At 42.6% G+C, this 16,449-nt stretch overlaps 1 protein-coding gene across 1 annotated transcript; it reads right to left on the bottom strand.

Moving 5' to 3' along the window:
* Window positions 1-630: 630 nt before the first annotated feature.
* Mc2r (melanocortin 2 receptor (adrenocorticotropic hormone)) lies at window positions 631-11,011 on the bottom strand. Its single transcript, XM_013027163.1, has 2 exons — window positions 10,959-11,011; window positions 631-1,650 (listed from the first exon to the last, which is right to left on the bottom strand). The coding sequence occupies exon 2, from the start codon at window positions 1,522-1,524 to the stop codon at window positions 631-633; it is 894 nt and encodes a 297-aa protein (XP_012882617.1). The 5' UTR covers window positions 1,525-1,650; window positions 10,959-11,011.
* Between the last annotated feature and the right edge of the window lie 5,438 nt (window positions 11,012-16,449).

Below are 16,449 nucleotides of genomic sequence, written 5' to 3'. Positions count from 1 at the left end.
AGTGGAAGAATCTTGAGGAGGTGGAGCCTAGGGGGAGATATTAGGTTATCCAGGTTGTGCTGTCAAAGAGGATTGTAGATCTCAGTGTCTGTCTGTCTCTCTGTCCTCACTCTCTTTTTATTTCTGCTTCTGGGCTGCCTTGAGGTAAGCAGTTTTCCTTACCATGTGTTCCTGCCACAGTGTGCTACCTTACCACAGGTTCAAAGCCAAAGGGCCAATTGACCTTCAGACACCTCAGAAACTGTGAAACAAAATAAAACTTTCTTCTTTAATTTGGTTAATTTGGCAGTAATGGAAAGCTCACTAACACACATGCCTGGTGTTTTGCCTTCCAGAGTTCAGTTGCAGTGGCCTCCAACTTGGAAAAGCCTCTTAGGACAGGCTTGTCAATATCCACAGATAAACAAGTGTTTACCATAGCCCCAAATTCTCCTGTGTACTTTATATCATATGCTTCTTTTTAGTACTTCACTTTATCTCCCTAGTTACTTAGCAATGGTAAGTGATTGGATCACCCTCTCCACCCTTTGAGGAAGGAAAGGAAAGCAACAGCAATAACGTTTGTTAGGATGTTATGCTATTCCAATCCTTGCCAATCCTCATGGATCCTAAAATCAGGGCTCAATAATTCTACCTGTACTTACTGCAGAAGATCATCTTTGTGAATGCATTTCTGAGCTCTGGGCTCCGAAAGGCATATATAAAGGGGTCAATGACCGCATTACACATGATCAGCATGCCGTTCACCTGGAAGAGAGACATGTAGCAAGCACAGTAAGGGTTACTTGGGCAGAAGGTCATCAAAAGGACATGGAGGACAAAGGGAGCCCAGCAGAAGATGAAGACCCCAAGAAGAATGGTGAGTGTGATGGCCCCTTTCATGTTGGCCCTGGAAAGGGTGGAGATCTTCCTTGCATGGGAACGGGCCAGTAAGAACATATGAATGTAGAGGCACAGGATAAAGACCAGCATCAGAGGAAACAGTGATGTGAAGGTGAGCACTGTGGGGATGTGATGGGAGAAGATCACCATGGTGATGCCACTCCCTATACAGAATGTCCAGATGACCGACAGGATAATGACAGTGCGGTGCATGGTCACGATGCTGTGGTACTGCAGGGCATGGAAGATGGTGATGTAGCGGTCAGCAGCAATCACAGACAGGCTGAAGATGGAGCCAAGAAGAGAGAGAATGAACATGGAGTCTATGATGTCATCGGCTATGGTTTCAAAACTGCCACGAGGCTTGAGATAGCCCATGTTTCTAAATATGATCAGGATATTTTCCAAGATCTTGTACAGGCTACCCAACATGTCAGAAATGGCCAGGCTACAGATGAAAAAGTACACAGGAGCCTGGAGATTCTTGTTCCTCATCACGGCCAGAAGGATGATGAGATTCTCCACAACTCCAATGATGGAGATGGTGAAAAATAGCTCTTCTGGCAAAAGCACACGAGGGCAGTCAGAGTTGTTCCTTGCTGTGTCATTGATGTTTTCATACGGATTGATAACGTGCCTCATTTTTCTTGCTTGGTGTAGAGACAGGGATGGTATCTGGAGTTGACCTCACAGAAAGCTCCAGTGGTTCTTCAAGGATGTTTACTTCTTTGTAGTACTTGCTGGAGATCTGAGGTTAAAATCACTCATCTGCCTAAAAGAGAATATAAAAATATACTCATTGAAAAATAGGCTACAAGCTAGGCACTGATGGCTCACACTTGGGATCCTTGCTACTCAGGAGGCTGAAATCTGAGGATTGTGGTTTGAAGCCAGCCTGGGCAGAAAGGTTTGTGAGACTCTTTTCTTCAATTAACACCTACTCCCACCAAATAGCATGAAGTGGAGGGGTGGTTCAAATGACAAAGTGCCATTCTTGAGTGAAAAAATTAAGGGACGGTGCTTAGGCCCTGGGTTCAAGCCCCAGTACTGTTGTGTGCCTGTACCATGAAAACATACCATAAAAACTCACATTATTGAACTTATTAACATATCCACATATTAAAAATCTAAAATTATATATGCACCACCAAGTAGGCATGGATTTTCTTCTAATTAGATAGTAGGATGCAAAGGAAGATAAAAATGCCAGCTGTGGAAATGGTAATTCTACCTCCATAGGCTACCAAGAACTGCTGTCTGGTTTTACTGTATTCCAGAGAAGTGACACATTTTTCTGGGAAAGGTGCTGGATATATTCCAAGAACAGTGTTGGTGTTCGTTGTAGGTATTAAAGTTAAATCTGATCCCAGACAACTGATCCTACCATGGTGCTCAGCCTCTGGGGGAGTTTATGTTTTTAGTGATGACATATCTTGTGGCTCACCACTTGTCTACTCATTTTTCTTTCTCTTAAAAACATTTGAATACTCTTGGAAATGTTCCAAAATTCTTGGACAAGAAAAGAGATATGGATATGTGGGAGTCAGAGAGACAGAATGAGGAGAGAGAGAGAGAGGATGAGGAGAGAGAGAGGGAGACACACACAGAGACACAGAGAGAGATACACACACAGAGAGAAAGAATATATTAAGATTAAACTATGGCCCAGCATTGGTGGCTGTTAGCTAGCTACTTAAGAAGCTGAGATGTGAGGACTGCAGTTCAAAGCAGATCAATCTGAGAGTCTCATCTCCAATTAACCAGCAGAATATCAGAAGTGGTGCTGTGGCTCAAGTTGTAAAGCACCAGCCTTGGGTGAAAAAGCTCAGGGACAATGCCCTGGTCCTGTGTTCAAGCCCCCATATGGGCACAAGAACAAAACAAAAGATTAAACAATGACTTGATTTTACTTAGGGACAGGTAATCTTCTGCGTATTACTATAGCATATTTATTCTAGAAATTCAAAAGCATTTTATAAAAGTTAATTTTTGTTGTGATCTAAGATAAGTAATCACTGAAATAAAGTATATCACGAAAAAATAGATGCTCCAACACTTTGTTAACTTCATAAATATGTAAATGGAGACAGTTCTTAATTTATAAAGCTTTTACCCCATGCTTTGGATTACCTATGATACTGCATACTCTTCCTGCCCACAGCCTGGCACACAGTCGTGCTTAATAAAAGTGATTGATTTCACTCATCTGTGAAGTCTGAAAAAGTTAATTTCATAGAAGTTAACAATAGAACACTGGGCTGGGGAGGTTTGGTCAATGGCTGGGCACTGTAATGGGTAATAGTTAGACAGGAGGGATAAGTTCTGATAAATTATTACATCATAGCGTGATTAAAGTAAAAAATGTATATTTCAAAATAGTTGGAAGGAAAAGATTCTGAATGTTCTTACAAACTTTTCTTTGAGGCAGTACGTGTGCAATCACTGGACCCCGTCACTACACGGAGCGCACATGCCTGCCACCATCTCCCTACTCCTCATAAACACACACAGCTGCCATGGGTGAGTAAAGAAGTCTTTTTATGATGTGGCAATTAAAAAAAACCTAAAAACTAAATTTGCAACTTACACAATTAACAAAAGAAATAGGCAGAGAGATTCTCAAATACCACCACCACCACCACCAAAACACAATTCATCTTCACTGCTTTCAAAATAAAATTTCATTTTTAAAACATGTAGAGGCAGAGGCAGGAGGACTGTGAGGCCAGCCTGTGTTAAATAGTGAGATCCTGGCTCAAGAAATCAAGGGAGTGGAGTGTAACTCAGAGGTAGAGTGCTTGCCTACCATGTACAATGGTCCTAGATTTCAACCACATGGCCATGGAGGCTCTCTAAAATCTGTCTGAGCTGGGTGCCAGTGGCTCACACCTGTAATCCTAGCTACTTAGAAGACTGAGATCTAAGGATTGTGGTTCAAAGCCAGCCCAAACAGGAAAGGCCGTGAGACTCTTATCTCCAATAAACTACCCAGAAATAAAGCCAGCCCATGTAATAGAGTGTTAGCCTTGAGCAAAAGAAGCTCAGGGACAGGGCCCAGGCCCTGAGTTCAAACCCCACGAGAGGAAAAAATAAAATAAAATCTGTCTGAAAGCTGTTTTCTTTCTGGCCTTTCAGTGTTTTCCATTGTGAATGAGTTTCTTGGCTCAAGGATGCGTCACTTATTTTTGCCTTTCATGTTTGTTGTAATACTGTCCTCCTCTGGAATTCTTTCACTTCTCCTCTCCCTATTTAAATCCATCATACCTTTCTTTAAGCTCAAAGTCATCATCAGATTTTCTGAATGTCTCTGCTCGCCATCTCGTCTCACATGTTCTAGAGAGCATGTTCTCCAGGGCCTGCAGTGTATTTGTGTTCTTGCCTGAGTCTTGCCATGTCCTCGTGGGAAAGGTCAACACAGATAGTTGTGTCATGTCTCCGGAGCAGACCCAGATGCCCTGGAAGGCTGAATCCCTTATTGAGGTGCCCCATAATTATTTGCAGATGCGTGAAAAATGTGACCTCTATAATCTGAATAATTGGCAGTTTGTGTTTCTAAAAAGGTATGTTTAGAAAAGTAGGTAAAAAGTGAGGTGCCGAGTGTTTTTTTACCCCACATGTTAGAGACTTAAAGCTTTAGTGGAGGTCATTTGAGTTAAAATTTTATAGATTAGATAATGCTTCTATCTACAAGAGATCAGAATGTTCCTTTCTTTTCCTTTTCCTTTCCTTTTAAGGTAGTGGGAGCCTTCAATCTTGTAGAAAATGTGAAGCATAGGTTCTGTGGACCCCAGAAAACAGCTTTCTTATAGGAGCCTGTGTGGGCCAAATGTCTCCTGGGTAACAGAAATGAAGAGACCTTTGTATAAAAGCCAGGAAAGTTTTTCTCAAAGTGAGAGGGACATCTTTTTTGTCTGTAAAAAGATGTCAGAATAGACTTCTTAGTTTTGAACATCAAAAACAAAGAATTTGCTCAACCCCTGGGAATGCTTACTTTTAGGAAGGAATGAGATGGTAAATACTCTATGAGAAATGAGAAGGTAGAGTCAAAACAAGTCCTGGCCAGAGCCAGTGTCCTGAGGAGGGCTGTTATGGGATCAAAAGTGTGCCAGAGCAGATCTATGAGACAGTCTCCCCAGGGCTTTCTTTGCCTTGGCCACATGGACTCCAAATTCTGTTGCAAGAAATTCTCAATAGCGACACCATGTGGCACTGAGTGGTAAAGACAGTAGACTGTCCTTGCTTAGTTTACAACTGTTCTTTAATTAATTACTTCAAGTATTAAGAAATATGGTTCTTTTCATCACTGCTTTGTGAGAAACTCACATTGGTTACATTAGATCTATGTTACATAGAAAAATGTGTGAGATATTCAGGATACAAAGCAGAGTCTCAGACTTTTCTCCCCAGGTTGGCTTTGAGCCACAATCCTCAGATCTCTGCCTCTTAAGTAGCTAGGATGGTATGAGCCATCAACACTGAGCTCAAAAATATTTTAAAAAATGGTATATAGACTAAACATGGACAAGTTTTTTTGTTGTCATCATTTCTTAAGTAATGCAATTCCTAAACTATTTACACAGCGTTTGCATTGTGTTTGATATTGCACGTTAGAGATGATTTAGTGTGAAATGGATGTGTATGGATTATATCACATCCTTGTATCTAAGGAGCTGTGGATTTCGGTATGCATAGTGATGCCAAGGAATGTCCTGTAGCATGCCTGAGATGCAGCTTAGCATCTCCACCGAGGCTGAAGGTGTGAAGCTGAAACCAGCAAGGCCCCGTGGGCAATGCTAATTCTAGCTGTGCAGAGGATGTTTCCACTCATGTCCTGTTAGATACTGTGGGCATGGCAGGCAGGGAGGCAGCTGAATGTCTTTTTGCATCATCTCTGTTTCTTATTACAACAGTGTCACCTCAAACCATGCTGGGCTCAGCAGTGGAGGTGTCTGGATGTCCCATATACCCTTGTGTGTCTGTGGGTCAGCCTGCCACTCCTTGGATGCCTTCTTAGATGACAGCACTGTCTCCAGAGAGTTCTTTCTTTTTTAGCCTCTCTAATCCTCTACCCTGAAGATATTAGTTCATGGAAACCTATTATTTATGATTTATATGTAGTGCTCTAGATTCGCTCAGAAGGCAACCCAGGCAGGTGCAGTTGACTTGATTGAGAACCGGAAGCAAGAAACCCCAGAGTGAGGGCATGTCACTGCTAGCAGGGACAAGGCCAGCCACAGTAGCAAGGGCTCAAGGCCTAGAGAGCATGGACATGATGGAAGCCAGGGGGCAAGGGAAAGTGACACCCAAACTTTCCCCAAACTTCATTTCTATTGGATGAAGCAATGCCATCAAACTTTTTACCATTCTCATAAAAAACAAAACACTAGACTCTTGGCTTCCAAGTCTATTTCTATCCTTAAAATAGGACTCCGTTTCCTCTCTTTTGAAAAAGCATGAGTGTGTAAGTGGCTTAGTGAAGTGAGCAACTATCACGAAATAAAAAGACAACATCAACATCTGTTTTCTTCATCTATGGACATCATTTTAAACTAACTGAATCTCTTTGTAGGAATGCCTTAAAGCCTTCTTGGCTTTACTTGGCTCTGGTTCTCACTACCTTTGGGAAATAGTGCCCTGTCTACCTGGACTCTAGGGTGCCTCAGAGCACCTGGGCATCTTTTTTATTGTGAAAATACTGTACAGAGGGGTTACAATTACATGGGCAGCACCTGAGCATCTTTTGGCTCTAGACTCCTCTCCAGAGTATTGAGACCCAGCCCTGTGTGTGTACTATGCTCAGTGGAATCTCCAGGTACCCTTAAGTCAGGTGTATGGACTGTTATTGTCTGTAGGAGAGAGGAAGGGAAGAGGACAACTTTATTATCTAGGGGCTTTCATGCAGGTAATCAGATACAGAATTGACATTGTTTTTGTTTTGTTTTGTTTTTTAGAATTGACACTGTTTTTAAATACCTCTAGAACTCAAGGTTACAAGTCATTGGAAATCTGGCATACATAGGAAACTGTCATGTCCCCCAGTTGCAGTTGAGAAGGTAAAGCAGCACATGTAAGACTGGCACAAGCCATTGCTACCTGGAGTCTAGGCCATAAGAGGTGTAGATGACATGGCTACAAGCTCTTAACAGAAAAGTATTGTCTTAATACTCCAATACTCCAATTAGGTATGGATTATATTATTTCCAGTTTCTTCTCTTCCACCCATTCAAAAATTAGAAGAGCAAGATAGTTATTCTGTTTGTTTGGGTTTTTTCCTTTCAGGGCTTCAGGATCTCCATTGGCTTTTTCTCTCAAGGCTGGAGATCTACCACTTTAGTCATACCCACACTTTCAGCCGTTTAACTGACTAATTGGAGAAAAGACTCTCACAGATTTCTCTGCCCAGGCTGGCTTCCAACCAAGATTCTTGGAACTCAGCCTCCTGAGTAGCTAGAATTACAGGCATGACTCTGAGAAGTTAGGTAGCTCGCTCAAGTCCACAGGTTGCTCAATCTTTCTTTCCCCAGGCCCAAGCTCTCCTGCTGTTCCTGAAAGCTGGTCAGTAAAGAAGCTGATGGGTTTCAGCCCACAGGTCAGCTCTGAAGCATGTGTTGGTTACTGGGAAGAGCCTTGGACACCAAGAGCAGCCAGGAGATCTGGGAAGCTGGGAGTCTGAGGCTGTTTTGGTGTTGAGTGAAATAAAGTAACGCCATAATAAGACTTGTAGATGTTTTGTTTGATGGTTGGTGGTTTTTTCAATTGAGATAGGGTCTCACTCACTATGTTGTCCAGAATGAAGTCTAAATCACAATCTTCTGGTCTCAGTCTTCCAAATGCTAAAATTTTATGTGTGCACCACCACCCCTAGGCTAGATATTATCCATCAATATCTTGTTGAAAGAAATAAAAGCCCAACGAAATATGACCTTCTAGTCATATTACTAGCAGTTGTAGAAGCCAACTGCTGGTTGGATTACTAGCAAGGTCATGGTGACTAGCTCATGTCCTTGTTCTTACAGGAAAAAGGACTGTCTGTGTACTGGGCACAGATCATTATCCGAGAAGCACTATTTAAAAATTCTTTATGAGCATCCAGTGAAGAAGCCTCATTCTTGTCACAGGTAGAGTCATACATGCAGGTTTATGGATTGTATACTTTTCAGAGCATTTCTACGTACAGCATAGCTTTTTATTTGATGTTCACAGTGGGACTAGAAACCAGGTTGGAATGACAAGGAGCAAATGAGAATGCCAAGAAGAGTATGCTTTCTGCTTATACAAACTAGGTGAGGGCCCCGGGTCCTTCCAGGGTCAAAGGTGATTCTTCTAGATGGAAATCAATGTGACATCCCTCCTTTTCTGCTATCTGGTGACCTTATCATCAGCCAACTGGAATATTCCAGTGAGTTCCAGGCCCCCTTGCGACCTCCATGGTCAGTCCTGGGTTGTTGTAGTACCTTTTTCATCTATTCTGTTTTTTCCCACCATACCAGGGGCCATGTCTTCTGTGGGTTGCTAAAACTTTGCTTAGTTAGTAAAAGCTTTGAGTTGACATGAACTCAGTCTTCTCAGTTTTGATGCCCTAACTTCTTACAGAGAACAACGTAGAGTCACCTGAAGATGGCATAATAAGCTTTCCTCATCCTACCATGCCTACCCTCAGGGCCTTCTAGCTCCCATCTGTGCCAGAGTCTTGCCTGTGTCTGGCTTTGCTCAGGGCAGTCAACCCTTCAGTACCATTCATGCCCAGTGTAGACTTAATTGTCTTCCTATCCCAAAAGAACCCAAGCTCATTGTGATCTTATAGCTCTGCTCCTGTGTGTGTGTGTGTGTGTGTAAGAGAGAGAGAGAGAGAGAGTCTGTTCATACATGTACATGTGACAGTACTGGGGCTTAAACTCAGGACCTCTCACCTTTTCTCTCAAGGCAGGAATGCTACCACTTGAGCCATAACTCTACTTACAGCATTTTGCTGGTTAATTAGAGATAAAAGTTTAATGAATTTTCTGCCTGGGCTAGCATTTGTAACCTAACCAGTTAGGTTACAGGCAACTCCACTGGCACTTGGCTCTGCTCCTATTTCTATAACCACATTGCTAATAAGGCGATGCCATGGGTGGATGCTGAGTTCCTTGGGATAAGCCCTGTCTTGGTCATCCAGATAGTGCTGCTTACACTCAGTAGAAAGATCTCATTATAACTTAATTAGACTAAGAATTTATATTGGAAATAAAAGGAATTTAGCTGGAAAACGTGCCTAATGTACAAGATGCTATGTTGAGAAATGAACTTTACAATTTAGGCAGGGGTGGGGAGGGGTGGGGAGGAGGGGAATGTACTTGAGGAGGTGGGGAGGGAAGGGATGGTAGGGGAAAACAAAGGAGGAGGCAACAATGCTTGATAAGAAATGTACTCATTACCTTGCTCATGTAGCTGTAACCCCTCTGTACAGAATTTTTCACAATAAAACACATAAAAGAAAAGAAAAAAATGAATGAGATGACTAGGTGACTTTTTTTGGAAATACAAGCTGCCTAATGTTGCTGCTGAAACAAACCCCCTCCTCTGTCGGGAGGCATACAGCAGGCCTTGAAGGGTTAAGGTTGTTTCCAAGCTGTCCACCCTCTGCCTTAGTTCCGGTCTGCCTTCACTGCCAGCGCAAGGCTTTCCAAAAGGCAGAGTTAGGGCCACTCCTGTGCCCCGTCTCAGACCTCACTCTCAGGCAAGAGCTAGTATAAATTGCTGTCTTGGGAGGTATGTCTTTGTCTGTGTGGCTCCTGAGGGCCTCAATCTGACTTCTGCTTGCACAAGGCCAATATATAAGGATTCAGTTAGTCCATGGATCTATAGAGGAACGAGTGGCAATACCTCACTCCTGCTGGGAGGGAGGAGGAGGACTTCCCTCTTCCCAGTCTAGTTCAAGGCCTTGTTCTTACACCTCTGCCTATGCACTTCCCATTTCTATCCCTTTTGGATTTTCCATGTGTTTGTGTGTATGTATGTATGTATATGTCTAGGTGTGCATGTATGCCCATGTATATGTACACACATGCATGAATGAAAATGTGTGTTTGAGTTCTAGGAGAAGAACGAGGACATTATCTTAAAGCAGCATAGAAAAACCAAAATGTGAACAATAGCTGTTTAGAAAAAGCTCAGAGGCCAGACAGCAAAGGCATATACCTCTCAAAGCTGTGGAGAATGTGCACTTTCTAACTGCAGAGCATTTTGAAAGAGCATATGATAATGAATGTGCTTTTCATTCTAATTGTGTGTGTGTGTGTGTGTGCATGTGCGTGTGCCTGTACTGAGGCTTGAACCAGGGCCTGGGCACTGTCCCTTAGCTTTTTTTGCTCAGGGCTGATACTTTATTACTTGAGTCATGCTTCTACTTCTGGCTTTTTCTTCTGGTTAATTGGAGATAGGAGACTCATGAATCTTTCTGCTTGGGCTGGTTTTGAACTACCATCCTCAAATGTCACCCTGAGTCACCAGCAACTGAATTGCTTAAAATGTCAGTCATGAATCACCAGCAACTGAATTGTTTTTCACTCTTATTTTATCCTAGACCCCAAGAAAGTTAGAGACTACTGAGCAATGAGAAAGAACTGAGCATGCGTGGTCCCATATTGGTCACACATGTGTAACAATGGTAGAGTTGCTCAGACATTAACTCCGAGATGCAGGGAGCCAGTCATGTGCCAGCACCATGGTCCTCTGGCAGTAAAACCCTCCTGTTCTTAAAACAGAAAGGTTAACCTGGTTAAAAAGAGTCATTTCAGGAAGGAATAAAAGAGGCATAGTTCTTTTCAACAAATAATGTCATCTAACAATAAAGCTTGCTCTAGTCCTTGGACAGAGTTTAATGGTAATTTAAAGATGAATAGAGAAACTAATAAATTCTGATGAAATAATAGTCTTGTTATAGTTTAATTAGCAAAACATACTCCTAGGATGAAAGACCATAATTTTAAAAGATGAGCTATTCAGAAGCATTCTGATTATAACCTTTTCTCAGATTTGTTCCTATTCATGACCTAAAAACACATAAGAATATGAGAAAACAGTAGAACATGTACTTACCTTCAGCTCTGAAGCAGGAACTTTCTAACTAGGATGACTGGGAATGAATGAGCATTGAAGAAAAAAGCAAGTAAATGGACCTTGGACTAAGAAGGGCCGGAACATATACATCACTGGGAGACAGTTAGTTATTTTCATAACCTTGGAAAAAATGTCATATGAAATGAGTTGCATATTTCTGATAATATGAAGTTGGAGACATAGAAAGGAACAGTCTGATTAAGACATAATTTTCCTAGGTTCAGTCAGACAAGGTTGCTTCAAATGTTGCAATGATATTATAGCAAATTGGGGAATTGAAATCTTGCTCTTTTTAATGTCATTTTAAATGCATTTATTTTAGAACCAAAGAATTGAATTAACTCAAGTTTTAAGGCAATGGTTCTGGAAAAATTTGTTTTACGCTTGCCAGCAAACTTATGAATATTTGACTCATTTATCTTTTTAAAAAGAAGGAAATAACCCAATTATCTGTCTTTCACAAGACCAAACAATGAAACAGAGACTTGTGTGTTCAAGGGTGCATAATAGAGTAGACACTACCCCCCAAGTAAAAGATCCAAGGACTTCACATTCTGCCAGTTCTCAGAGTAAAAATGTCACAGAAAAACTATGATCCATAGCACCATTATTCAAAGCAAAATCATTCAATTTGAAATACAAATGATATTTTCTGTTTGCCAAAGTTTTCAGGGAAGGGCGACTTTTGTTTTCAGACACATTAACCTGATTATTTTTTTGAGGGGTGGTATGCTAGTGGTGGAACCCAGAACAAGGTACTTTCTAAGCATGCCTCTACTCCTGAGGCTAATCCTCAGCTTCATCCTAAAAGAGGGCAAGCTTGGGAACGGACCTGGGGTTTGGGGCTGAGGCCAAACTAGTAGTGATTTCTTAACATGTCAGCTAGAAAATGTTTTATCCCAAACTAGAGGACATTTGGGGTAGTCTGAAAAGAACTTGGACAGAAAGAGGAGAATTCATTCATTAGGGAAACAAAGGTGTATACTGTGACTTTCCCTAACCTACCCTAGCAATGAAGCAGGCTCTCCCAAGAGTCCCAGCAAAAATGCCCTACATCTCAAATCAGGTGTGCCACAGCCTTGTGCCCCTCAGTATAGCCACATAGCTTGGACAGTATATAAAAGGGAGACATTGCTTAGAGGAAAGCCCTGCTTATATTATCTGGCATCGAAGAGACAACATGCCCAGTCTTTATATTTGCAGCATCTTCAATGCCTCTATCAAAGATCTGTAGCTCTGATTAGCTAGTTGGGAAACTGGTGACAGTGTCCTGGAGACATCAGGCAGATAGCAGGGACTGGGAGTTCCTGGCTGGCCAGCCACAGTGGGCTCTGTCTGCATGGAGATTTGGGCAGCTCTAGCCAGAAGACAGAGATTTCAGTCATGGAGGCTCTCCAAGGGTTTGGCTGAGAATAACTTTTGCTATTTTAGTTCTTTTTTATTTGTGTTTTTTTTTAATTTTTGGCTCATATGCCACAATTTTGCAAGAAGAAAGAGCAGGAATCTCTTGGAAGAACCAGAGTAGAAATGACATAAGATTTGTAACCAGAAGACATGGGTTAAAGTTCTAACACTGGCAGATCTAACTCTATCTCCATTTTCCCCTTCACATTTCTCTGCTTAGAGGTGGTTGTTGTAGGGATGAATGGGGATTAGGTTTGTGAAATTGCTCAGGAAACTGCGAAATCTTATACTAAGGCCTGTGCTTTTTATTATAACCTGGCCATTCAAATTAGTGAAACAATAGTCATTTAAGAGATATTTTAAGGCTGGGAAGGTGGCTCAGTGGTAGAGTGCTTGCTTTGCATGCATGAGGCCCTGGGTTCAATTCCTCAGCACCACATAAGCAAAAAGAAAAAAGCCAGAAGTGGCACTGTGGCTTAAGTGATAGAGCGCTAGCCTTGAGCTGAAGAGCTGAGGGACAGTGCCCAGGCCCAGAATTCAGGCCCCACAACCGGACCCCCCCCAAAAAAAAGATATTTTAGCTGTAGGAGAATGCATTTCATTTGTGAGCATTTCAAAGCCAATTTGTAAATAGATAGGGGTTCTGAGGGAGATTCAGGACACCCCCAACACCACAGCTCCTGCAGATCCTGCCAAGAGCTCTTACCCCACAGATAGGGTGGATAAAGACATATTAGGAAGCAGGCAAGGGACTCCTGAGTGCATCCCTTTTCTCTGCTATACTCGAGCAACTCTACCACCCTCTCCGTGTGATGTCTTCTTTATGGAAAAGCTCTAAGAGGTGGAGAGGGGAGGAGGAGATAAAGAAGAGCCCTGGGAAGTGGAGTTGGGGACTGGAAAGGGGAAAGACGTGAAGACAGGTTGGAATAGTCAAGTCGTTTTGACAGCTTACAAAGTCCTGGGAATTGGAAGGTAACTCACAAACACCTTGCTGAAATATACTCTTCAAGCAGCAATAATAATGATTTATAGAGTATTTCCCATGGGCCAGCCACTGTTATGGTTCACAGTATTTGATCTACGTGGGCACTCAACCTTTACAACATGGAGACTGGGGTATGGCTTGGGGTAGGGATGATAGAACAAATAGTAGATCACTTGTCGAGCATGCATGAGGTACTTGGTGCACGGCACCACACACACGCACACACAAACACACAAACACACACGCACGCACACACACATACACCCCCCTACACACACATATACATACATCTACAATGTGTCTGTCTGTTAAGTGCTTATATTGACTCCTTTTATGATGAGGCAGAGGCCATGCTAAGCCTTTAAGATTTCACTCGGAGAATGGGAAGAAAGTGGTAGGGCTTTTGACCGAGGATGATGTGGTCTGAGACGCCTAGGGCCCAGTAGAGAAGAGGCCGCAGTGAGGAGAGGGGCAGCAAGGCCAGCTGGGGAAGGAAAAGCTTGGGGGGAGGTGCTTTGGGAAAGAATGGGAAGGGAGGATGTGGAAATGGAGGCATGGATAAACTTTTTAAAGTTAACATTTTTCTTTCAGTGATGAGAATGACAGCATTTTATTCGTAAGTGAGATTGGTTTGGTAAGGGGGTTTATCCATTTAACTCCATCTTTATGTTGTTACTAATTATATCTTCAGACCATGTTGCTTCCACTAATCTAGATTTATAATTGTCCTTTATATCACAGAGGAAACAAAATAAAATGCAAACCAAATGTACTCTTACATTACCTCTTTTTTAAAGTAAAAATTATAGGCATTAAAGAGGGACAATATGATGTTCTTTCTTCTTTTTTTCTTCCTTCCTTCCTTCCTTCCTCCCTCCCTCTCCCTCCCTCCCTCCCTCCCCCTCTCTCTCTTTCTTTCTCTCTTTCCTTCTTTCTTTCTTTCTTCTTTCTTTCTTTCTGTAGTTGTATGAAGGGGTTTCAATTTGATATGTCAGTTTGAGTCTAATGCATCTTGGTCAATGTCACTCCTTCCATCATTGTCTCCCATCTCTCCCAACCACACTCACAATACTATGTTTTGCTTCACATAGCAAGCTGATCACCATGGTCAAGCTAATTAATGTAGCCATATTTTGGCATAGTTTCTTTTTCTATTTTGCAGCAAAAATGTTGTAAACTTGGTCTTTTAGCAGAGTTCAGGCATGCAATGCAGCACTATGAGAGATTGCCACCTTGCTGTACCCTGACTTTCCAGAACTTATTCATGTGTAACTGGAACTTGGCACCCCAAGCCTCTCCCAACTACCCCTCTCTCTGAGTCTATGAACTCAACTTTCAATATTCTTTAGAGCAGCAAGACAAAGGCAAGGAGGACAGGTCTCAGAAGTGACCGTTGAAAAGCTCAGAGGGTGCTGACCTGGAGTAGAGTGTCCCTGATTGGCAATATGGCCACACAAGTGCCATGCATAAATGACTTTAGGCAGAGTCTGCAGAGATCCTCACAGGTTTGTCACCTGGTACCCACCTGCTGGGGCATTGCAGCCCTGCATGCATCATCTTAGCCCAGTTCCAGGCTCCAGTTTATTGTTGAGCCCACATGTCACTGCTTTGCTCCCAGCCTGCTGCTGTGTCCCTGAGCTGGGGGAAATGCTCTCCCTGCAAGTCGCCTCTTCTGTGAAACAGAACAGAGTGGCTCTGCACTAAGAATGCACTTTGCTACCCTTCTGGCTCAGCCTGTGGACAGGCAGTGCTCAGTGGTCTGCAGTTGGGGAAGGCTGCTTTCTGCTTCTGGGATATAGGCATGGAGCTTTTAGACTTTAATTAGGTAGCATCTCAAAAGGCTCTTTTTATACCTGGCATCTCACTTTGGCCTTGGACTAACTTGGTCAGAGTACTTTTCTTACCACTGTCTTCATCCAGGAGAGATTACAGGGAGCACAAAGTATGGCCTCTTTGTCCTAATCCAAATGGAAAAGAATTGGGTTCCAAAACCTTCAGAAACAGAAGAAACTGTTAGCAATCATCTGGTCTGAGAGTTAGCAGGTTGCTGATTTCTTTTTCTTTTGGCCCTTCCCCTCAAAAGAGGTTCACAGGGAGTCCAAATACATAGGGCCAATCATTGTTATATCAATGGAAACCTTTGGAAGTCTCAGACTTTTCAACGGGAAAAGCAGTTGGAGATCTGTTGGTTTCATGAGTTTGTTTTGTATACTGACTTCCTCCATGTCTGCTTTCAACCCTAACACATGTTTCATTGGCATCCTGAATTTCCCTGGTCTTATATTTGGTACAAAAACAAAATTATTTGGGTTGTCATTCTGTGATGCAAATAGGAGTGTAACTTCTTCCCCCAATTACTGCTGGAATTTCACAAGTAGTGAATCTTGGCAGCTCCTGGCCCCTGCGTGCTTGGGGTTATGGTCTCTGGCATCTCACCTCTGCCTTGGACCATTGGTCCTATCCCCAAGCTGGCTGACCTTTCCCATATTGATTTGCCCCAAGCAGGATTAGAACTTCTCCTACAGTCTGAGGTCAGCACAGGACTTCATGTGGCACAGATGGTTTGGCTTGTGCAACTGGGAGCCCAGTTTGTCAGCAGATTGCACTGGTCATTCACTGTGTTGGAAGGTTACTAGAGGCCTCACAATATTCTGAGTGCTGAACAAATCACAAAACAGAGTCATTCTCCTTAGGGAGTGGTGACTTTCTTAGGGTCAGTCTCCTTTATCACACTTTCTTCCCTTTTCTCCTGGCCTGACTCCACTTGGAGTGGGATCTGGTCCATCAGTCTAGATTCCTTCCCAATTTCATCTTTTGCAGAATGATAGTCAATCATAGTCAAACTTCTTGGAGTTTATCATTTAGCCAGACAAGGTGCACAACATCCCCCAAAAGGCATGCTGACGGCTTTGAACTGCAAAGAGGCAGGATTAACTATGCTCTGGACAGAGAGGAATATCTAGGAAAGCCACTCCAGAGTGATTTTAATGAGGTCTGCGCCCTTTCAGACAGAAAGGGAGATATGTATTGGGTACATGGAGAGTGGCTGATGATGGGAAGTATGGCCTCAGAGGCAA

The sequence above is a fragment of the Dipodomys ordii genome, unplaced genomic scaffold (genome assembly GCF_000151885.1).
Source record: "Dipodomys ordii isolate 6190 unplaced genomic scaffold, Dord_2.0 Scaffold100, whole genome shotgun sequence".
NCBI classification, from domain to species: Eukaryota; Metazoa; Chordata; class Mammalia; order Rodentia; family Heteromyidae; genus Dipodomys; species Dipodomys ordii.
The sequence above is the reverse complement of the archived record's forward strand: the minus strand, read 5'-3'. Positions and strand labels throughout refer to the sequence as shown.

What these genes read in the sequence shown, in the direction of transcription:
- Mc2r (XM_013027163.1), bottom strand. Translation starts at nt 1,524, where the DNA reads ATGAGGCACGTTATCAATCCGTATGAAAACATCAATGACACAGCAAGG.